This window comes from Phaseolus vulgaris, chromosome 1 (assembly GCF_000499845.2).
Source record: "Phaseolus vulgaris cultivar G19833 chromosome 1, P. vulgaris v2.0, whole genome shotgun sequence".
Lineage (NCBI taxonomy): Eukaryota > Viridiplantae > Streptophyta > Magnoliopsida > Fabales > Fabaceae > Phaseolus > Phaseolus vulgaris.
Window position 1 is genome coordinate 31,219,630 of NC_023759.2, and position 21,207 is coordinate 31,240,836.

The following is a 21,207-nucleotide window of genomic DNA, read 5'->3' on the forward strand; positions in this document are numbered from 1 at the left end:
ATGCGATGATTCCAGTAGAGATTCAGGAGAGCTCGCCGAGATTCCAGAACTTCGTAGAGGAAGACTCGAATGAAGAGAGAAGCCTGAACCTGGATCTACTGGATGAGGTCAGGGAGGAAGCAAGATTGAAGGCTGAGGCGGTGAAGAGGAGGATTGAACGAAGATATAACTCGAAGGTGATGCCAAGGCAGTTTAGAGAGGGCGATCTGGTGATGAGGAAGGCCCACCAGTATGAGATGGAGAATAAACTGTCACCCAAGTGGACTGGACCGTTCAGAATAACCGAGGCGCTCGGGAACGGCGCCTACCGCTTAGAGACGTTGGAAGGAGGGGCGATTCCTCGCACCTGGAACGCCACACACCTGAAGTTGTACTATAGTTAAGAGCTTTGTAAGTAAAAACAAACACAAAGTTATATTACAATGTCTCTGATAAAACAGTTTGAAGGGGGCACTCTTTTTTCCCTAAGGAGGGTTTTTAACGAGGCCACCCAATAAAAGAAGAGTTTTCGAAGTATAAGGCGTTTTCAGATTGCATGTGTGCTATTTTCAAAAGTTTTGAAGAAAGGCCTTGTCACTTGTACGTGATTTAAGGCAAGTAAAGATATATCGCGTGCTTTCTAAGAAGTTTTTAAGTCCTCATCGTTTTTCGGCGATTGGAGGCATCAGTTAAAGTTTCTAAGTCCTCATCGTTTTTCGGCGATTGGAGGCAGCAGTTAAAGTTTTTAAGTCCTCATCGTTTTTCGGCGATTGGAGGCATCAGTTAAAGTTTTTAAGTCCTCATCGTTTTTCGGCGATTGGAGGCATCAGTTAAAGTTTTTAAGTCCTCATCGTTTTTCGATGATTGGAGGCATCAGTTAAAGTTTTTAAAGTCCTCATCGTTTTTCGGCGATCGGAGGCACCAGTTAAAAGACCTCAACGCCCTCGCGCGTCCTGAGGCAAGCAAAAGTCCCCCGTGTTTCTGGGGGCGAGAAGATGTAACCCCTGGGGCAATGTAGAGGCAAGATAAAGACCTCCTCGCCGTTGAGCGAGTGCAGGCGAGAAAGAGAAAAAGTCCTCCGTGTTTCTGGGGGCGAGAAGATGTAACCCCTGGGGCAATGTAGAGGCAAGATAAAGACCTCCTCGCCGTCGAGCGAGTGCAGGCGAGAAAGAGAAAAAGTCCTCCGTGTTTCTGGGGGTGAGAAGATGTAACCCCTGGGGCAATGTAGAGGCAAGATAAAGACCTCCTCGCCGTCGAGCGAGTGCAGGCGAGAAAGAGAAAAAGTCCTCCGTGTTTCTGGAGGCGAGGAGATGTAACTCCTGGGGCAATGTAGAGGCACCAGTAAAAAGTCCTCCGTGTTTCTGGGGGCGAGAAGATGTAACCCCTGGGGCAACGTAGAGGCGAGTTTAAAGACCTTCTCGCCGATGAGCGAGTTCAGGCACGTTAAAGACCTTCTCGCCGATGAGCGAGTTCAGGCGAGTTAAAGACCTTCTCGCCGATGAGCGAGTTCAGGCGAGTTCAAAGACCTTCTCGCCTACATGCGAGCTTGGGCAAGATAAAATCCTTCTCGTCTTGAACGAGTTCAGGTATGGTGCAGAGGGTGGAAGAAGTTTGGAAGGTGGCTAAGGTAGGTTCGAAGAGAACGCCTAGTCACCCGGTCTTTCGCTCTGAAGTTCAGGGAGGTAAAGAAGGATCCCAAAAGGCGTTTCTACCCCTAGATAAAGAAACAATGGCCAAGGCGTGAAGCCAGAAAGAAGCTGATCGCCGAGAGTCTCTGGCGACCAGGAAAGGTTCAAACATCGGCGAGAACGTTAAAAGACCCGTTTCGATGGAGCAGATTGCGTGAAGCAGTGTTTAAGCCAGTAGCTGATTTAAAGTCTGTTGCTTGAAGGCTGTTCCTTACGTTAAGGTTAGTTGCCTTAAGATTACAAGTTGATTAAAGTGATTGTTGCTTAAGTTTGAAGTGGTTCGAAGCAGTTAAGTCAAAGCCGTGTTTACAAAATCGTTAAGTTAAATCCGATAAAGTTAAACATGCAAAGAAGGTTAAAGCGCTTGAAGAAGTCAGGAGAGGGGATACCCAAACTTTGTCATTAAGATAAGTATCTGTTAAAGGCACATATACACGAGTTTATTACAGAATAATACAAGGGAAAACACGAAGGTAGTAGATGAAGAAGAGTTGATTAGTCTTCAGCAGGAACGACTTTTCCATCTACTACTTCATTGTTCAGCGACACCATGCTGAGATCCAGGTCGGGGAATAGGCAAGCAAATTGTTCCCGCGCAGCTTCAAACCCAGCAGCCAGAATTTGAGCAGAGTTTAGCTTGAGTTCTTCAATTTGCTCCTGAAGTTCCTCAATCCGCTTCTTGAGGTCTTCAGTTTGCTCTTTCAACTCTTTATTCTGTTGCTCCAGCTCTTCAACCTGTTTTTTGAGTTGTTCGTTGGTCTCTTGAGCCTGGAGAAGGTCTTCAGTAACCTTCTTGGTTTCCGCTTGCGCTTGGGCTAGTTCAGCGACTGCCTTTCCTTTCTCTTTGTTGGCCTCGGCAAGATCAGCTATGGCGTCGTCCCTCGCCTTTTCCACTTGCCCAAGAAATTTCTCCCGGTCGATCGACCTCTGCTCCAGTTTTTGCACCTTAGCAGCTTCAGCTTTCATGAGAGCCTCCAGGTCAACCGCCCTGGCGCGAAGGGGCACAATCTTGCTCTCCAGTTCGACCTTCTCTTGGGCAAGCTGATGCACCTTATGGCAGAGATCAGTGGCCTCTTTGCGTGCCAATCTGAGCTCGGTGCTCATCGCGTCTTCTACTCGGGAGTGTTCAATCTCCGCGAGTGTCAGGTTGAAAGACAATTTCTCCACCTCGACCTTCATAGTGCTGTTTTCAGTTTTGAGGTTGAAGAGATCGTCTTGAAGCCTCCTGGTGGAGCTCTCCACAGCTCTGGTTATGATCGCCGGGATGTCTTCTGCTATGGTCTTCAGCTTAGCAGATAGAGGCTCCCACATCCTTGTGACCTCCAAAGGAAGGTTTGCTGCTTGGAGAGGCACCAGGGGAGCCTGTTGTTGGTTCTCATCGCCACCTTCCTTAGCAGGTTCTTCAGTAGGCGCTTGTTGGCGTGGCGACGGAATCGGGGATTCGGTGATCAGAATCGGTGAAGTATGGGCAACCTCATCCCCGATTGGTTCAATTTCTGCAGCTGAGGCGTTTGAAGGAGGACCCCCTCCAGCTGATGCGTATGGCGTGGAGGCGCTCGGGGGGTCCTCCATGAAGTTTGGCTCTTGGGCCTCCACTGCAGGTGGCACAGTGGCCAGTGGGATTGCTTGGACTGGTGAGGCAGGAGCCTGTGGGGGCGGCGATGATGGGGGAGGAGCAGGCGTCGATGGTGGTGTTGAGGTTGGAAGAGGGGGTGGTGCAGGCGGCGAGGAAGATGCCACCCTTTTCCTCTTTGTAACGAGGTCGTCCTCGGTGACCTCGTCATCTTCTTCTTCCTCCTCGTGGATGACTTGAGGGGCTTTCCTTTTAGGCCTTTTAAGAACCAGTTTTTTGCGTTGGGTGGGTTCCTTAGGTGGTGATCGCCCGTGGACGATAGCCTTCTCCACCACCGAGTTGGGCACTGTTTGCGAGCCCGTCGCCAATCCATGGTTTCGGGCGAGCGCCTTCAGTTCAGCGAGCATGCCTTTGCCCAACATGTCGTCTGCATGGAGCGAAAGTGCATGGGTTAACTCAGGGAAAAAACAAATGCATAAGGTAGTAAAACAGCAAAGCAGATGGTATGTGCAGGAAAGATAAAATCAAAGTCTTGCGCATAACGCGCAAGACACCCAGAAACAGCTAAACAGAAGCAGTATTAAAACAACAGTTTTTAATGTTCTAACCTATTCGAATTTCTAGCTGGTCTTCGTAGAATTCGAAGCAGATCAAGGTGGTGGTAAGGAAAGTGATGTTGGCATCCGCCACCCTCTTCCAGAAGAGACAGAGATCTCTGTCCAACGCCCCCATGCTATCAGGACTTCTGGGTCTCCTGAAGCAGCTCTTGGATTCTTTCTTCCCCTTATCCACCCAGTATAAGGGGAAGCCGTCGAGTAGGGATTCGTCCTTGTCGTTGGCGCGCACTTGGACGAACTTCCCTTTCCAATCTTTATACGATTGCTGGAAGATAGCAAAGATGGACCTCCCAGCGATCACGTTCAAGCTAACCCATAGGCGGTCTCCCGGGTGCTTGGCTTCAAAGAGGAATAAAAACACGTCCACCGATGCGGGCAACCCCAGATGGGCGCACATCACTTCGAACGCTCGCACAAACGCCCAGCTGTTGGGATGGAGCTGGGCGGCGGCAATGTTGAGCTCGGTTAGGAGCTCCCTTTCGAAACGGGTGAAAGGGAACTTGAGCTTCACCTTCTTGAATAAGGTTGTGTAGACGAAACAGAAGGGCCCGTCGGCACTCACCTTCTCATCAGCGCAAACAGGCAGCTCGGGGGGGCAGGGTAGCACTATCATCTTTTCGTCGTGCTCCTTATGAAACGATTGATAAGGCTCATCCCCCTTGGTCAGCCGCAAAACTGCTCCCGCAGTATTCACCGAAGATGTCTCCCTTAGAAGGGTCGAGTTGGCCCAGGGATACAAGGTTTTGAAGTCTGGCAAGGGAGCAGAGGCTCCTCCGGCGATGGGTGGAGTCGCCCGGGCCAGATTAGGACGGGAAGACGCAGGCCTCTCAGCCTGCGAGGATGAAGCGCCACGAGCTTGTGGTGGGTCGTGTGCTTGTGAAGGGGGGTTTCGTTGCGAAGGGGGAGGATTCGGGGTGATCTTTGTACGAGTCATTGTTGCAGCTGCAAAGGAAGAAGAAAAGGAAAAATGATCAGGGGTTACAGAGGCTGACTCGATCATAACAGGAAGGGGAAAAACGAACGAACGCAAGTTCGTTGTGATGATTGACGAAGCCCTAAGTTACGTAGAAGGAAAAATGGAAAAAGGAACCCACAGCGTATGCACCAGGCAGTTACAGGATGATGCGAATCGGTGGAAATGCAAGAAAAACTAGCAGATGAAGGAAAGTAGGTACCTTTTTATGATCAGGAAGACGTTGAAGGTTGATGGTGATTCGGAATGTTGGAGAGCGTTGAGAGTTTTCGCAGAAGGAAGTTAGAGCGTTTGCAAGCACGAAGAAAGTGATGGAACAGTGTGAAGTAAAAATGGGTTTAAGAGTTTTTTCGAAATGGGTTTAGGAAGCGCAAACGGCAAATGAAGAGAGCCGTTGATGAAGCCACGTGTCGAGCGATGAGTGAGGGGTTTGGTGGAGCGTCAGAGCAGCAGAAGGTATAACCGCTTGGAATTCTGCGTCAGTGCCACGTAGACCGGTGTTGACGTGACTCTTTCAGTCTTTTCGCTAGACAAGTCTTCGCTTAAGACTGGGGGGCTTGTGTACCGCCCTGGAAGTCGGAAGTGATGACGTCGCATCCAGCTACAGTATAGGCGTGTTGACAAGGCGCCAGGTTGGCAGAAGGGAAGGAAGTCGGGGGGCTCGCGTAGTCGCCAGTTGTTAAGTTGGCGTGTTCCGATCTCCAGCTTATTAGAATCGGCGATCACCGGGTTAAAGATGAAGTCGCCAGATGTAGATTCAGGCGACCTAGTTATTGGAGATCGCCAGAGCAAGCACATCGCCAAAGATGAAGGAGAAGCAGATTATGAAGGCGGCCGGCGAGACCACAGGGAAGGTGTATGAAGGCCCCTAACTCGCCAGTTCCAGTAGAGATCGCACTCCCAAGTTAGCTATGCATTGGGCAGTACCATGCATAAGTAACTTAGCCAAAATGAGAGTAGAAGCAGCGCCCAAGTCAAGGAGCCTCCAGATGATGGCACGTGTACAGTTGGATGCGAGCCACGTGTCCAAGTCTGTAACTGCCAGGAGAGAGAAAGTTACCAGGTATATAAGAGTTCTTAACGAACTTTCTGAGGTACGCACGTTTAGATTATACTCTTTACGCTTGCGAGTTATAGAGCTTACTGTGAGAGAGGATTTGCACGGTTCTTGTTCTCTTAGTATTTGGTGATACCGTCACTGACTTGGGCGTTGGAGTGCGATCGGCCGCAGCGGCGCCGCTCTGTTTCTTTGCAGGTTCTTGAGGTAGATCTCGAAGAGGAACGGAGGTTCGAAGCGGTGCACACGTCGATCCTTTGACGAGGCAGTTTCCAGCGTTCCAGTCAACAGGCAGGATCAGATAACAAACTATATTCTTATATATATATTCTAAAAAACAGTTTTGATATATTAAGAATCTTGAAACAAAGTTTTTCATCTAAGAGTTTTTCAAAATATTCTGAGATTGCTAAAGAGTTGAGAGATTGATCAAGGTGTTGTATAAGGATTTTACTTGTATTGATTTCAGATATTCATCTGTAACAAATGTAATCTTTGTAAACTGCTGAACAATTTGTTTGTGTGTGTTGCTGAGATTTGCTGTGTGTTCTTGAGGTGTTCAAGATCAGCAATCTTAGTGTTGGCCAAGGAAAGTGTGTTTCTTGAGGTGTTCAAGATCATTCTCTTGGTTGTGGTGTAAGTGATCAAGTGGTGATTGCTTAGTGGATATCCTCAGGGTTTCTGAGAAGACTGGATGTAGCTCTGGTTTGGAGTGAAGCAGTATAAACAACTGTGTACAATCTCTGTATCCTTAACTCTTTAAATTCAGTTTGTTTGTTGTTTGCTGGTATAAACAACCGATTGTTTCGAAGAAACAACCGATTGCTTTTCCTAGTATTACAGTTTTGCTTGCTGTTTTGGCTAACTAAATTGCTGAATCAATTGGTTTCTGAAATAAGTTCATTCTCGCTTTGAAAAGTTTGCGAAAACCCCTTTAAACCATTCACCCCCCCCCTCTAGTTTAAAGCCATTTTTTCTAACAATAAGGTCTGAACTGGTCGGGAGACAGCTGCAGCTTGTTAGAGGTGGACCAAAACATGACATCCGTCAAGCTACCTTGGTCTACTAGCACTCGGTGCACCTTCCTCCCGCGGTTACAACAGAAATCACCACAGGGTCGTTGTCATGAGGGACAACGTCTCGAAGATCGGCCTTCGTGAACGTAAGGTCGACGTCGAGCACCTCATTCACCGCTTGCGCCTCTACTGACATAACCGATCGTGCATACCTCATGCACTAAGAAGCAGTGCACCCTCCACCTGAGAAACCCCCGAGATGGTGTGGATCTCTCCATGTACGGGCATCTCGTGCCCTTGGTCCTCACCTGACGTTACTGATGTCTCAGCCCTTTGCGGCTTCGCCAGGTTTTCGTTTAGGAACCCACTCTTCACCAGCTCGTCCAACTGGTGTCCCAATGCCAAGTAGTTGCGTATGGGATGACCAAACGCCTGGTGAAACTCACACCAAGCCTCCTTGTGAGGTCCCAGCTTCTTGTCAGTCTTGGGCGGCATCTTCAACCTCTCTGCTATGTTGGGCACAGCGATCAAATCCTTCACCTCTACCACGAAACTATGCCTTACAGGCTTATTCTCTCTTGCGCGCCCCCTAGTCTGAGGCTTCCTAGGCTCGTAAGGCTGCTTCTTCGTGGGGGCTCTCTTCTTTGTTGCAACCTCATGCACTCTCATAGGTTGCGCACGCACCGGTGCTCGCAAGCGCGTGGGAACAACACATGCGTGCTTCTCATTCATCTCCCCTTCTGCTGCAATGTGAGCCACCGCTCGACGCCTTATCTCAGCAAAGGTTTTGGGGCGACTCCTGATGAGTGATTCACTGAAAGGCCCTGGACAAATCCCCTTTCTGAATGCGTGAACCATCACCGTTTCATCCTTAGTGTTAAGACTCCCTTACCGAAGTGCAACTGGCGCAGGATGACCACTTGAGTGCCAACTCATGCCCCCAATCTCTGGGTCAGCCGCTTTGGGAGTTCCCTGCCTTATTCACGTGCCATGCATGCAGATCACCCCTGGGACGTGACCCTTACGAGTCGTCTCTTTCCCAGTGGCTCTTTGATTGTGGCACACCCCACCGTGTCGTCCACACCCCATGCATGGGCGCTTGGTGATCTAGGTCTCTCCCTTACTAATAACTGGAGTGTGGCTTGGAAACCACCTTCCTCTGTCCATCTTTACTTTTGGGTTACCGAGGCCCGAAGCCTCCACGCCTTACCTTGATGCCGCCCCCTCCTCGGTTGCCCTTATCCGTGAGCTTACTGAGACTCTGTCCTGTCCTGCCAGGCTCCTAGTGGACCCAGCCTTCGGGGCCCCACCATGACTTTGGTCAACGCCCAAGTCCGAGGACTGGTCGGTAAAAATTCAAATATATTCATTTACTTTGTTTGAAGTCAAGCAAGATTCTAAGTTGAGTGGAGTTGATAAGTACCAGATTTAAGTAATACTTCATATTAAAATACAGGCACTTATGGATATTAATTGATAAAATAACCATAATATAACCCCTAATTTATGAATTTATACATTTTTATATATTTTTTGTTTATAATTTGAATTAGAACGATTTATTCCCAAATTTGTGTTAATTTCAGGATTTTAGAGAAGAATGAAGATGAAAGGGCAAAAGGAGAAATATACAAAGCTAAAAAGGGGAAGCTAGAACACACCAGCTCTCACCCAAGCTCGTCCAAACTTGCCCAAGCTAGAACCTCTCATAGGATCTCGTCCAAGCGAGTCCAATCTCGCCCAGGCGAGATCACTCTAGTGACGTTGGACCTTTTTTCGACAACTCACCCAAGCGAGCCCAATAACGCCCTAGCGAGAAGTCACTTAGCCCAAGCCCAACTAGGTTAAATATGAGGCTTGAGGTACAACCCTGAAGATCATTGAGTGGATTGGAATCCAATTGGGAGAATAAAAGGTGTTAGAAAACCTAGAGGACGTAGTCGTTAAGGAGAAACATCCAGGATCTTCTTTTCTTACTCCCCCTACTTCTAATAGGCAACTTGAATGACTAATTCTACCCTTTGGGATTAAGAGTAATTTGTTCAAACTCTTATACATTAAGGTGATATTTATATATAATATTATGTTTTTGATTGATGATTGGTATTGTCATTTTGTTTGTAATGTTCGTTTCTTTGATCTAGATCCTTAGATTTGACTGGAAAGTACTTCTATGTTTCTAACCCAAATAATAATGCTTAATATATTTGAATGCTAGGAATAGATTTGAAATGTTAATTTTTATCATATGATTAAATTCAAAGTCTAACTAATTTTTGAATCTAACTAATTAAAAAATTAGTGTATATATTTATTTTGTTAAATTTTTTATTTATTATTTTTTTTGTCTTTAATTCTTTTTTCAGAGTTTTATTACATTGAATTAGTTTGTTGAAGCTTAAATATATTTTAAATTTTTAATATATAACCAATTTTTATCTAAAGATCTATTTTTTAAAATTAAATATTTAATAAAGATATTATTATGTCCTCAAAATAAAAATGGATCACATACCATTGCCTCAAAGTTATTTGAATATTTTATTTATAAACGGAAATTAAAATTAAAATACTTACTAAAGGTTAAATTTTAAAAATAAATAGAATTTTTTTATCAATTTTAAATATATTTCTAGAAGATGTGGTACAAAATAATTCAGGGACTGAATCAGAATCTAACTTTAGATCTCAATATTTTAGTCACTTACTGATATATTTTTAATTAGTCTTTAATTAAAATACTGATTAATTTTATTATCTTATCATTTTTAGGTATCAGTAAATTAGTTTTTAAAATCAAATTTCTTGTAGTGTTTTTTTTTCTTTTTGTAAAAATAAAATAAATTTGTTCGTATATAAAATTTGTCATGTTTATCGTCCTTACAGTAAAACAAAATCATAACTAGTTTAAAATACCTCATAAACAACTTTGATGCATGTGCTTTAAGAAAATATTGTAATAATCCAGTTCTTATTAATCATTGAAATTAAGAAAATTAAAGTTCTTGAAATTTCGAGTTGCTTGCATCATTTATGTTTTGTTTTGAAATAAACCTTAATTGTTTTTCCATCTAGATATACGAAAAACGTTCAAAAGCTTTCTTTATCTCTATCATCTTATGAATCTCTTCTCTTTTGCGTAGCACCGCTACACGAGAACGAAGATGGATAATGACGCAGAAGAAGAACCAAGTGTTGCATGCTTGCGTTGCATGGTCATTGCAACGTGGCAAATGATGAACATGTCCACGAATCACCCTCTTTTCTATTACTATTAGATCAAACCTTTAGATTTTCGGTGCCTCTTTGCATTCACCTTATTTTACACACTGAAAGAGTTAGAGAGAGAGAAGAGAAGAGAACTTTAGAAGGAAAAACCCCGACACAGGTTATGGCTATGAAACTCAAGTATGTGTCTTCCATTGCGGAGGACGTCATCCATAGATGTGCACAGTAATCTCTCTCTACTCCTACACCCTCCTACATACTATTTGCTAATCATAGTAATAATCTTATACGAGGTTGTTAGAATCACAGGACAACTATGTAATGTGTTATTTCTTTTGAGAAAGAGGAGTTGTATTTTGTTCTTTTACTTTCTCCATGTTGTGTAGTTGTTTTCCTAGAGATTGGAAATATCTTGATAAAGTGTTAATTCCATGTTCTAGTTTTGTGGTAGATCATCATGAAATGTCACCAAGATTGGTTACTACCATTTTGTATTACCGTGGTCCAGAATCATACTACTTATGAACCTATATCCACATTTTCACATTTAGTACAGGCAGATCTCTAACAGTGTAAATTATTGATTTCAACAATGATTAGACATTGTGTTTTGAAATAAATCATAAGTGCAGTCACAGGCAAGTTCTCGACGGTGCCATGGTTACCAAAAAAAATGTCATCATGAAATGCTAACTATTTTTCCTTTTTGGTACTTAGGAAATTGGATACTTCGGTAGAGACTTTGGTGGAAGATTTTGAAGGAGGATGGAAACCTGAAATGGGAGACTACTGCATAAAATTAGTTGAATTTTGCAGTGGGAAGGCTGTGAATGAAATGCGCCACAACATAGAGGGAAACATCAATGATGGCTCATTTAGCAGGTTGACATATGACATGATGCTTGCCTGGGAGAGACCTAGCTCCTTGGAAGAAGAGCATACGGTAATACCAATTCCAACCAAGATAAAAATTGGCTTTTCATTTCAGCGATACTCATCTTTAATTAAAGGAATAATGCTTACAGAATAGTTTTTTTTTACTGTGTTTTGTTATAATGTAAACACTAAACTAACATAAGCTATTAAAATGGAAAAATTTTAGATATTTGATAAGTTTTATTAGGGACCGAGATTATATTGCAGTGGTTGACTGGTTTTATGCTTCAGGTATCTTAGTAATGAAAGTTTGGATATCAGTTCCAGAATGTATTTGTATTTACCAAATTCTCTTGATATAAGACATGTGATTTTACATTTACTAACTAAAGTAGGGCTTCAAATTATGGGTCATTGATGGCCTAGGATATGTCCTGTTTGATCTGAACTAAGGTTATTGTTTTTGTTTCTACTCATGCTATTAATCCGATGAGGCTTTTGAGGTTTGCAGGAGTCAATAGCAAAGGAGAAAGAAGAAACGAAAGAAGAAACGAAAGAAGAAAAGAAGATAACTAAGAATACCACTGAAGAACAGGATGATATCCCTCTCTTCTATTCAGACATCATGCCCCTCCTTGTAAGACCATCCTTTCTCCTTGTACTTATCATAGAGATGGTGGATTTATAAGCTTCACCCCCACCCTACCTTTGTTTGAAGAATCAGTTTGAATTCCAGCCTTCTGCAGGTCTTGTCCTCTAAATGAATGAAACTGAAATTAGTTTATGAATAGTCTATATAAAAAGAATGGATAATATTTCTTGCATTTGAACCAAGCCAATTTGATAGAAGTAAACAAAATATTTATGGTTTTAGGAGTTTAGATATTTTCAAATGAAGTGATCTCTTGGTAAATTTTGTTTTCGTATCATAATTCATAAACCATTGGCCAGGTTAATGATGAGCCCAATGTTGGAGAAGATGCATTTGTATGGTTGGGATCCTTAGTACCATTAGTTGCAGATGTAGCAAATGGAAGGTTTACTTTTGAAACTCTAACAGCATCGACAGGCTACAGGCTACATTTTCCAGCATACGACAAGTTCTTGAAAGAAATGAAAAAGTAATGCATTGATCTTATGAATTTATTTTTTCCTGGTCCATTTGCAAGCATTTGGAGTCCATTAGTATAATAGCTAGGAAAATCATCTGATGCCTTTTAGGCTTCGTTTGGAATACTGTTTATCAATATCTCTGATTTAGAACTTGATAGCTATATTAGATTATTTGATAGGTGAACATATAAGATATGCAAGATATGAATTATCCAAATTGTTAAGAATGAGTTTGAGTCTACTGAGTAGAAATGAGAAAGTTAGAGTAGCATATTAGGAAGAAGACACATAAAAGCAGAAGTTAGTTGTGCATTATAAGTTCAAGTTCTTGTTATGATTCATTTTTAAATTCATGATTCCATAGGTGCATACGGCATTTGCAGAAACAGGCAAAACCAAATGGGGTGGAACTGGCTGAGGATGAATATATATTACATGTAGATGGAACAGTCGTGAGTCAGAGAGTAGTTCGCCACATTGGAACAACAAGTTGGCCTGGTCAGCTGCTTGCTCTATCTAATCATTCATTTAATAATGTTCTGGAATTTGTAAAAAGCATTCATAAAAAATGTAAATGTTGCTTTGGTTTTAATTGGCAGGCAGGCTTACCCTGACCAATTACTCTCTTTACTTTGAGGCTTCCGGAGTAATCAAGTATGAAGATGCTCTCAAAATAGACCTCTCCAAGAATGTTGAGCAGAGTGTTAATCCTGCTGCCACTGGTCCTTGGGGAGCTCATCTTTATGACAAAGCCATAGCCTATGATTCAGCTGATTTGTAAGGACACTAGCATACCACTTTTTATTAATCATCAGTACCTATTCTACAGTTTTGTCCATTAAAATATGTAGTACCGATTCAATCTTCGTAATATATATATTTTGGATAAATGATCAATTTTGTCCTTGAATTTTAAATGAACACATTTCCTGAAGAATCGTAGAGTTTGTGAATTCTACATCTGATGCCTTTAAAGATGGTCTGAACTAAGAACTTGTGAACTCAGCAACAGATTGGTAGCTGTCTAACATTTTTTAGTGTGGTTTATTAATTTTTATAGCTTTGACATAGTCATATCCTTGTTCTGCTTAAATTTGTTAGTACCACCTTAATGTAATATGATTACAGAAATATATATAATCTTCACTTTTGTCATTAACGTGAATAAGTTTTTCTTTACAAATTTCTAGATCAGAGACAGTTGTACTGGAGTTTCCAGAGCTTACAAGTTCTACAAGACGTGATCATTGGCTTGCTCTAGTAAGGGAAATAATCTTTCTCCACAAGTTTTTATGCAAGTACCAGATAAAAAACCCAGCACAGACGTGGGAGATGCATTCAAGGACAATGTTGGGAATCATCAGGCTGCATGCAGCAAGAGAAATGCTAAGAATATCACCTCCTGTCCCTACCAAATTCTTAATATTTTCCCTATATAACGAGATACCAAAAGGAGATTTTGTGCTGGAAGAGCTCGCGGATAGCCTCAATAAAAGCAACAATAGCCAGTCTTGTAGTGCAAGTTCCATTCTTAGTAGTATGAACATTTCTAAGACAATAGTTTCTGATGTAATAACAGATGAGGCAAGACAAGCAGATGAAAGTGTTTATGATGTAGACGGAAGTCCTACATTGGAAACCGCTATCCAACAAGCTAGGGAGGAAGAAAGGGAAATTCTCATTGCTAAAGCTACCACTGAAGAGTTAAAGGAGGAAGGAGTTATTGACAGTGTTTTGGTTATAACGGTAAGGATTTAGTTTAGCCTAAACAAAGCCCCTAATTATCCTCAATTGCTGAACTCTAGTAAGCAGTAGTAGCACTTGATTGTCCAAAATGGAGTTGTTTCTGAGTGCAGAAAGTATATTATAATGTCTTTCCATAAATTTCTTTATACTTTGGGAAATGTGAAGTTCATGGTCAACATTTTTATGTTGTAGGCTATGATATAGTAAAAGATTGCCTTATTCTTTGTCATAAACTCTTCATTTGAGAATCAGATTTCAGGATGGTCCTGGAATGGAAACAAAGGTTCGCATGTTTGCAGTTTAGACCTAATATTAGTTTTCTGATTTCTTTGTACAGGAACTCCTGAAGCCACTCAAAATTGTGGTCCCTTGGTTTCGACAAATCTTCTCATGGGAAAGGCCATTACTTACTCTTGTTGTTCTTGCTGCATCCCTTATGATCACCTATATGTAAGTTCTTATTTCTTAACTTGTTAATTTTTGTTATATATATACCAATCAAAACTACCCCTAGAATGGAAGTATGTAACATGGCCTGGATAATGATGACAGGGAATGGGTTGGCAAGGCATTTGCAGGTTTGTTGATTTGGGCAATAAGAAAGATGATTGAGGCAAGAAAAAACAAGACTTATGAGAAATGCAACGAGATAGTAATCAGTAGATCTAGTATGTCTTCTGATCAGTCTACGATGGAGAGCATTGTCTCAGCCCAGCAAGGATTGTACACTGTTCATGAGATGATGCAGATAGCAAACATAGCAATGCTAAAGATATGGTCAATACTTATTTCAAAGGCTGATAAGGTAGAGTTGTTCTTCAAATATGTTTGCCTCATTTGTGCATATGACATACAATTTGTGGTTGCTTTTGCTTACTACATACATATCCTTGTTTCTTTTTCAGCATGCAAAATTAGTGATGGTGGCTATGGGTGCGTTGGCGATCTTATTGGCAGTGATTCCATTCAAATTCTTCCTTATGGGTCTCATTATCCAAAGCTTCACTATGACATTAGGAAAGCCCTCTGAAACAGGGAATAGAAGGTTGAGGGAATGGTGGGATGCAATACCAATAGTTCCTATTCGTGTAGTAGACGATGATTCTAACACTCCTCATCACACCCTTGCTTATTAGATTATGTAGCCTTTCTTCTGCAACACCCTTTTTACAAGGGGAACTGATTACTGTACATAGCAATAGAAAAGACTCTGAAAAGTGAAAATAAAAGTATAAATAAATAAACTTCTATGGCATATGAATTGAAAACTATATAAAGTATTACCATGTCACACTTGGTTAGTTTAATAAAGATTTCAATCAGTTTTGCTGAATCCTGCTATACTCAAATATTGTTAAAAAGGTCATAATTTTTCTAATCCAATCAATTTAAGTTTTTTTATCACTTTTCCTTTATTATTCTTCTTTCTTTAGACATAATGGGGATGTTGAACAGATTTGGATAATTAAATAGATAAAAACAAAATTGAAAATTGATTAACAGGATAGTTTACATTTTATTAAACTGTTTACATTTTATTAAACTACAAGAGACCTAAGATAGTTTCCAAATGGGGTAAATGGCTCCTAGATTCTTACACAATAACTTAGTTTTAGGATTTTTTAACTCAGATTATACTAATGGATAAGGTACTAAAACTATAAAAACATATAAACCATGTACATTGTTATTAGATTATATATAGTTCATTTGGTTGGTTCAATGTGAGCATTAATATACGGTTTTTGAGATTAATAAATGCATATAAACCATGTACAATGTTATTAAATTAAAATATATCTCACACAAACTGAATTAGTTAATAATGATTTGACCATTTATTATTTTATTAATTATTTCACATGATAAAATATAGTCTTTGATTTGCATGTGTTGTAATATAGATTAGGTAGATCAATTAGAGATGGATTTTGCAACATCATTATAAAACCTAACTTTAAAAGACATTTCTATATGCGTTCCCAATAGAAACTTTAGAGTTTTTCAAACATGTTCATACTTTCACATCCAATCATTTTTCAACATCTACTTTACAATCAATAATAATATTATTTTAAAATTTTATATATTATTTAATTATAATTTTTTTTAAATTATAGGTATTACTACGTAACCAGTAACAACAATCATCTACTATCATATAAACAAAATATTATTAAAAGAAATACAAAAAGACTATACCAAAACTCGTATGTTAAAGAAAATGATAGGTAGACTATACATATTTATAAAGAATTTTAGAAAAAGACTAGAAGAGAGCCTATTATACCAGTAAAATGATTATCTATGAATAAATCTTAAACTAGCCAACTTATCAACACACGCATTCCCTTCACGAAAAATATAAATAACCTTAAACCTGATTTTTCCATAATAATTAAGACAAGTATTTCATTGATTATGAAGCCTCTACGGAATAGTCCTAACAGTGAACGTAGCTCAAACCAATGTAGAATCACATTCAAGCCATACATTAGTAAATTCCATCTTTTGAACTTCGTCCAGATCATATATAACTCCATAAAACTCAGCAACCAAAGCAGTCTGAACATTAAGAAATGCAGAGAAACCCCAATAAACTCTCTCATACTTCCACAATAAGACTAGATATCTCTTAGCAACTCCATCAGTGTTAGTTTTAACCCACTCTAAAAAAGGGGACTTCCATCTAACAGGAAGATGACAAAGAACTTTACCAGTACGAGTATTAATACCAAAACATTTAATGACGCTGAAATCCAACATATCATTCTTCATTGAAGCTTTAAACGAATTTTCCACGAGACAAGTTAAATCTTTAATTATCGAAATAGCCCGAGAAACATCAATCTTATCCTGAAATCTAGTATAATTCTTCATACGCTATATCATCCAAATAAAAAAAGTTATCACAACAAGCTTAAGCAATTTAACCAAAGAACTATCGTCACTCTTAATAAAAGAAAGAAGATTTTCCTTATTAGAGAACTAAGGAGTAAGAAAAATTTGCCTAACCCAACTCCAAATATGCAAAACATTAGAACATTTCAAAAAATAAATGTTGAATAGATTTCTCGTTCTTTTCACAAAGTGTACACACATAAAACATATGTGCAAACTTTTATGCTGAATATGATGATCTATAGGAAGTCGGCTATGAAAAACTTTTCACAGTACTAGAGTTTTGAAAGGTGGAATATATGAAGACCAAATGAATTTACCCTAACCACAAAGAACTCCTGGTTCCAAGAAAAAAGTCCTAATCGATTTAGGAGTGAAACGACCAAACTCATCAAAATCCAATTAGGAATATCTTGTACCTCCGTAACCATGATATGATTAAAAAAATGAGGCATCTGCTGTAAAGACAAGGGAATATTCCAATCACAACCAGTCCAAAACTGAGAGACTGTATTCAGAATGCTAGCACTATCAGATAGCCCTACAATGTTAGCTAAAGAAGTAGTAGAACACCATTTATCATTCCAAAAATTAATAAAAGTACCTATACCAATAGTCCAAGAAGTATTATCAAGTATAGTAGCATAAAACTGCTTAATTCTAGGCCAAAGAGACGAGGATCAATAAACCATTCAAAACTTGTATTTTGATTTAAGAACTCTGGCTTTTAGGAGAAAATACCAAAACTTGTTACTATAAGCAACGTTCCAAGCAAGCTTAAGAAGATACACATTATTTTCATGATGAATATTAATAATCTTAAAACCTCAATTCTCAAGAGAAGTACAAATCGTAGCCCAATTAACTATAGTTATACCTTTTTTCAGAATATCACTAGTCCAAATAAAATTTCTACACCACTGCTCAACTGTAAGGGAAACAGACCAGTTATACATATTAAAGCTATAAACTAAAAATTCAGTAATCATCGTATTAACCAACTGAATTTGACCCTTCATGCTACGATATTTACCTTTCCAAGATGCTAGCTTCAATTTGCCTTTATCAACCAAAGGTTGAAGAAATCATCACTTTGGAGCACCAACAAAAATAGGTACTCCTAAATAAGTAAAAGGTAAGCAACCATGACTACAAGAAAGAAGACGTTGAATTTTGGTGACAAATCTTGCAGAATTATCCATGGTGAAAAAACTACTCTTAGAATTATTAACATATTGACCCGAAAAATATCCATATATTCTAAGAAAAGACTCAAATTTCTAAGAGATTTATTATTCGTCCTCTAGAAAACAGATATGTCATCAACATATAAAATATGAGAGGGAGTGACATAACCTTGCAGACTAACCATATGCAGAATCTTCTTATCATTCACAAGCTTAGGAATACCTCTACTGAGAACTTCCTCTACAAGACAGAAAAGTAAAGGAGACAATGGAAAAAACCCACCAAACTACCATTTCTCCTGATAGAAAGCATAGCTGAATGAAGAATTGTACTAATCCAACCGACAAACAAGGGATGAAAACCAAAGCATGTCAAAACTAGTAATAAAGACTTCCAACTCAGAGTGTCAAATGCTTTATGAATATCAACTTTGTAAGTCAAATTCCCTCCTCTAACCTTTTTAGAAAGTATGTTAATAGCTTCATAAGCAATACCAATACAATCTTGAATTTGTCTACCCTGCACAAACCCACATTGATTAGGAGAAATGATTCTAGCAGCCACAATTGCAAGCCTATTCGCAAGTATTTTGGAAATAATCTTAAATTTGAAATTAGCAACAACAATCGGTCTGTAATCTTTAATGGATTCAGCACCCTGGATCTTAGGAATAAGAGATACCACGTTGTTGTTCATTTCAGAAAGAACCCAGTTTTGTTTAAAAAATTGTTGAACAGCTTTGCAAACATCTTTCCCAATAATTTCCCAACAAGAATGATAGAAAACACCTCTAAAATCATCAAGACTAAGAGCATTATTACCATTAAGATTAAAAATAATATTCTTGATTTTCAAATAATTAGGGCATTTAATCAACATCATATTCTCCTAAGAGGAAACCAACTCAAGAATATAATTACCAATAAAATCTTTCACATTACCTATATCATGATCATTAGAAACAAACTCAGCGTAAAGATTTTTATAAAAATCCAAAATATTATCCTTAATGAGTTGATGATCCTCAATAACCTCATTATCAATCCGTACGCGATGAGTGTCACTAGATTTATTTCTCCTCTTAACCACAACATGGAAAAAAAAACAGTATTTTTATCCTCATCTTTAAACTAGAGCATCCTGACCTTTTCTTTCCAAAACAAATATTGACAGTGAAGAGCATGATAAAGTTCATCCTTAGCAATCTTTTCTTGATAGAGAAGTCCATCAATATATCAGACAAACTAGCAGTCTCTAAGGTTTGTTGAATACCAAGGAGGAGACTCTACTTAAGAAGCATTGCATTGTGAACATTACCAAAAGAATTTTTATTCCAAGCTCGGAACTCAATTTTCAACATTTTTAACTTATGTTGCAAAATAAACATAGGACAATCAACAACCGTATTAGCGCAAAAATCATGAATAAGCTTCATACATGAACTATTCTGAAGCCACATCGAAAAGAAACAAAAATTGTTAACCTTCCTTAAAAAATTACTAGCAAGAATAGGGGAATGGTCAGAATCTTTTTTAACAAGAACCTGATAAGTACAAGAATCTCATTCATCCAGGAACACTCCATTACATATAGCCCTATCTAGTTTTCTATGAATTTTGTGTAACCCTTTCCTCCCATTACACAAAGTATAACAAGGTCTAGTAAAAGACATACAAGTCAGATCATTAGTATTAATCTAATCAAGGAATTCATTACAAGAAACCTGATTTGGAGTCACCCCCCTTTGCAATCATCAGTCGAGAGTACAACATTAAAATCTCCTAAAATACATTGAAATCTTGAAGAAATTAAGATCCCTCCACAAAAGTCGTATAACCAAGTATGTGTTAGCACCATAAACACCTCTAAAGCTAAAGCATTTATCATGCAGAAGACAAGTTACAAAAATAAATTGATCATTGACCAAGAAATTTTGGACAAGATTTGGAACCGACAAACACCAAAGCTTAGCAACTTTATTAATGATAGGAGACGTAGCAACCAAATGTCGATTAACAGATTTAAAAAAAAAAACATCTAAAACATCGGTGTACGACATCATAGGTTCAACAAGAAAAACAAGAAGAGGTTTATGCAGTTTAAGTAAATTAAACAACATCTCCATAATTTAGTGGTTTGTCCGTCCTCCGACATTCCAAAAAAAAAAAAATAAGAGACCTTCATTGCGACTTTTTGGATAGAAATGCCTTAGCAGTTTTCCTGGATTTTACACTGGCTAAGACTCAAACCCAAGCCCATAGAACTCGAAACCAAGACCCAAATAATGTTACAAGCAAACTGAAGCAGCCAGGATTCAAACCCAAGTCTTTCCAGTGACCAAGGGAAGCATTGACCACTAGACCAGACAAGTTCTTTGGTCATATTATCATTTTTATTATACTTATACATATTAATATAATTTATACATATTAATATAATTAATAATAATAAAATAAATTATATAATATTAATATAAATTTAATACTATAAATACATATATATTGATTAATATATTTCTTTATTTAATCATTAATTTTTTAAAACTCATGGTTAAATTTAAATTTACTTTCATATTATATATATATATATATATATATATTAATATAAAATTATTTGATATCTTATTTTCAAATATAGGTTATTATAGGTAGTTGTGAAGTTTTTGTTAGATGGCTATATAGGTGCTTGTATCTTACACTTCTTTTCTAATTTGAGATTCTTGTATAAGGATTGAAATATCCTTAAAGTGTTTTGTTTAATTTTTTTTATTCTTTGTCGATAAAAAAAATCTTATTTTCAAATATTTACTTACATAGATTAAAATTGATATAATGTATAATTTTTAAAATATTTTAAATTATAAATTATTTAATCACTTTGTCATTATGATTTATATTATATATTAGTAGAAAGGGTTATTTAGTAACAACCTTTTACATAGATTTATGGAATAATTAATATAGTTTAAACTATAATGATATGCTAACTAGTAATCTGTATTAGAGATTTAATTAATAGTTAATGTAAAAGTCATCATTTTATGTTAAAAGATAATATTGTTTGTTGACAATATTCTTTACTATAACACACAAGTAAAACCAACTACCTATTATGAACTTAATTAAGTCAATATGATCGTAAAATAATAATTAATATAATAGCTGATTTTAATGTAATAGGTAATATGATGACTATGAGTATGACATATATTAAATTTGATTCATACTAATAGATAATATAATAAATTATGTT

General features: G+C 38.5%; 1 protein-coding gene across 1 annotated transcript; it reads left to right on the forward strand.

The window, feature by feature from the left end:
• Nucleotides 1–10,196: 10,196 nt before the first annotated feature.
• Nucleotides 10,197–15,123, forward strand: LOC137813917 (uncharacterized). Its single transcript, XM_068616399.1, has 10 exons — nucleotides 10,197–10,356; nucleotides 10,849–11,074; nucleotides 11,519–11,644; nucleotides 11,959–12,128; nucleotides 12,485–12,618; nucleotides 12,720–12,897; nucleotides 13,311–13,866; nucleotides 14,204–14,316; nucleotides 14,419–14,671; nucleotides 14,772–15,123. Exons 1-10 carry the CDS (start codon nucleotides 10,295–10,297, stop codon nucleotides 15,000–15,002), a joined length of 2,049 nt encoding a protein of 682 aa, XP_068472500.1. The 5' UTR covers nucleotides 10,197–10,294; the 3' UTR covers nucleotides 15,003–15,123.
• Nucleotides 15,124–21,207: the final 6,084 nt, after the last annotated feature.

Coding starts and splice junctions, on each gene's coding strand:
- LOC137813917 (XM_068616399.1), top strand. CDS start 10,295: ATGGCTATGAAACTCAAGTATGTGTCTTCCATTGCGGAGGACGTCATC. Junction 11,645..11,958: donor CAGACATCATGCCCCTCCTT/GTAAGACCATCC, acceptor ACCATTGGCCAG/GTTAATGATGAGCCCAATGT. Junction 14,672..14,771: donor TTATTTCAAAGGCTGATAAG/GTAGAGTTGTTC, acceptor TTTCTTTTTCAG/CATGCAAAATTAGTGATGGT.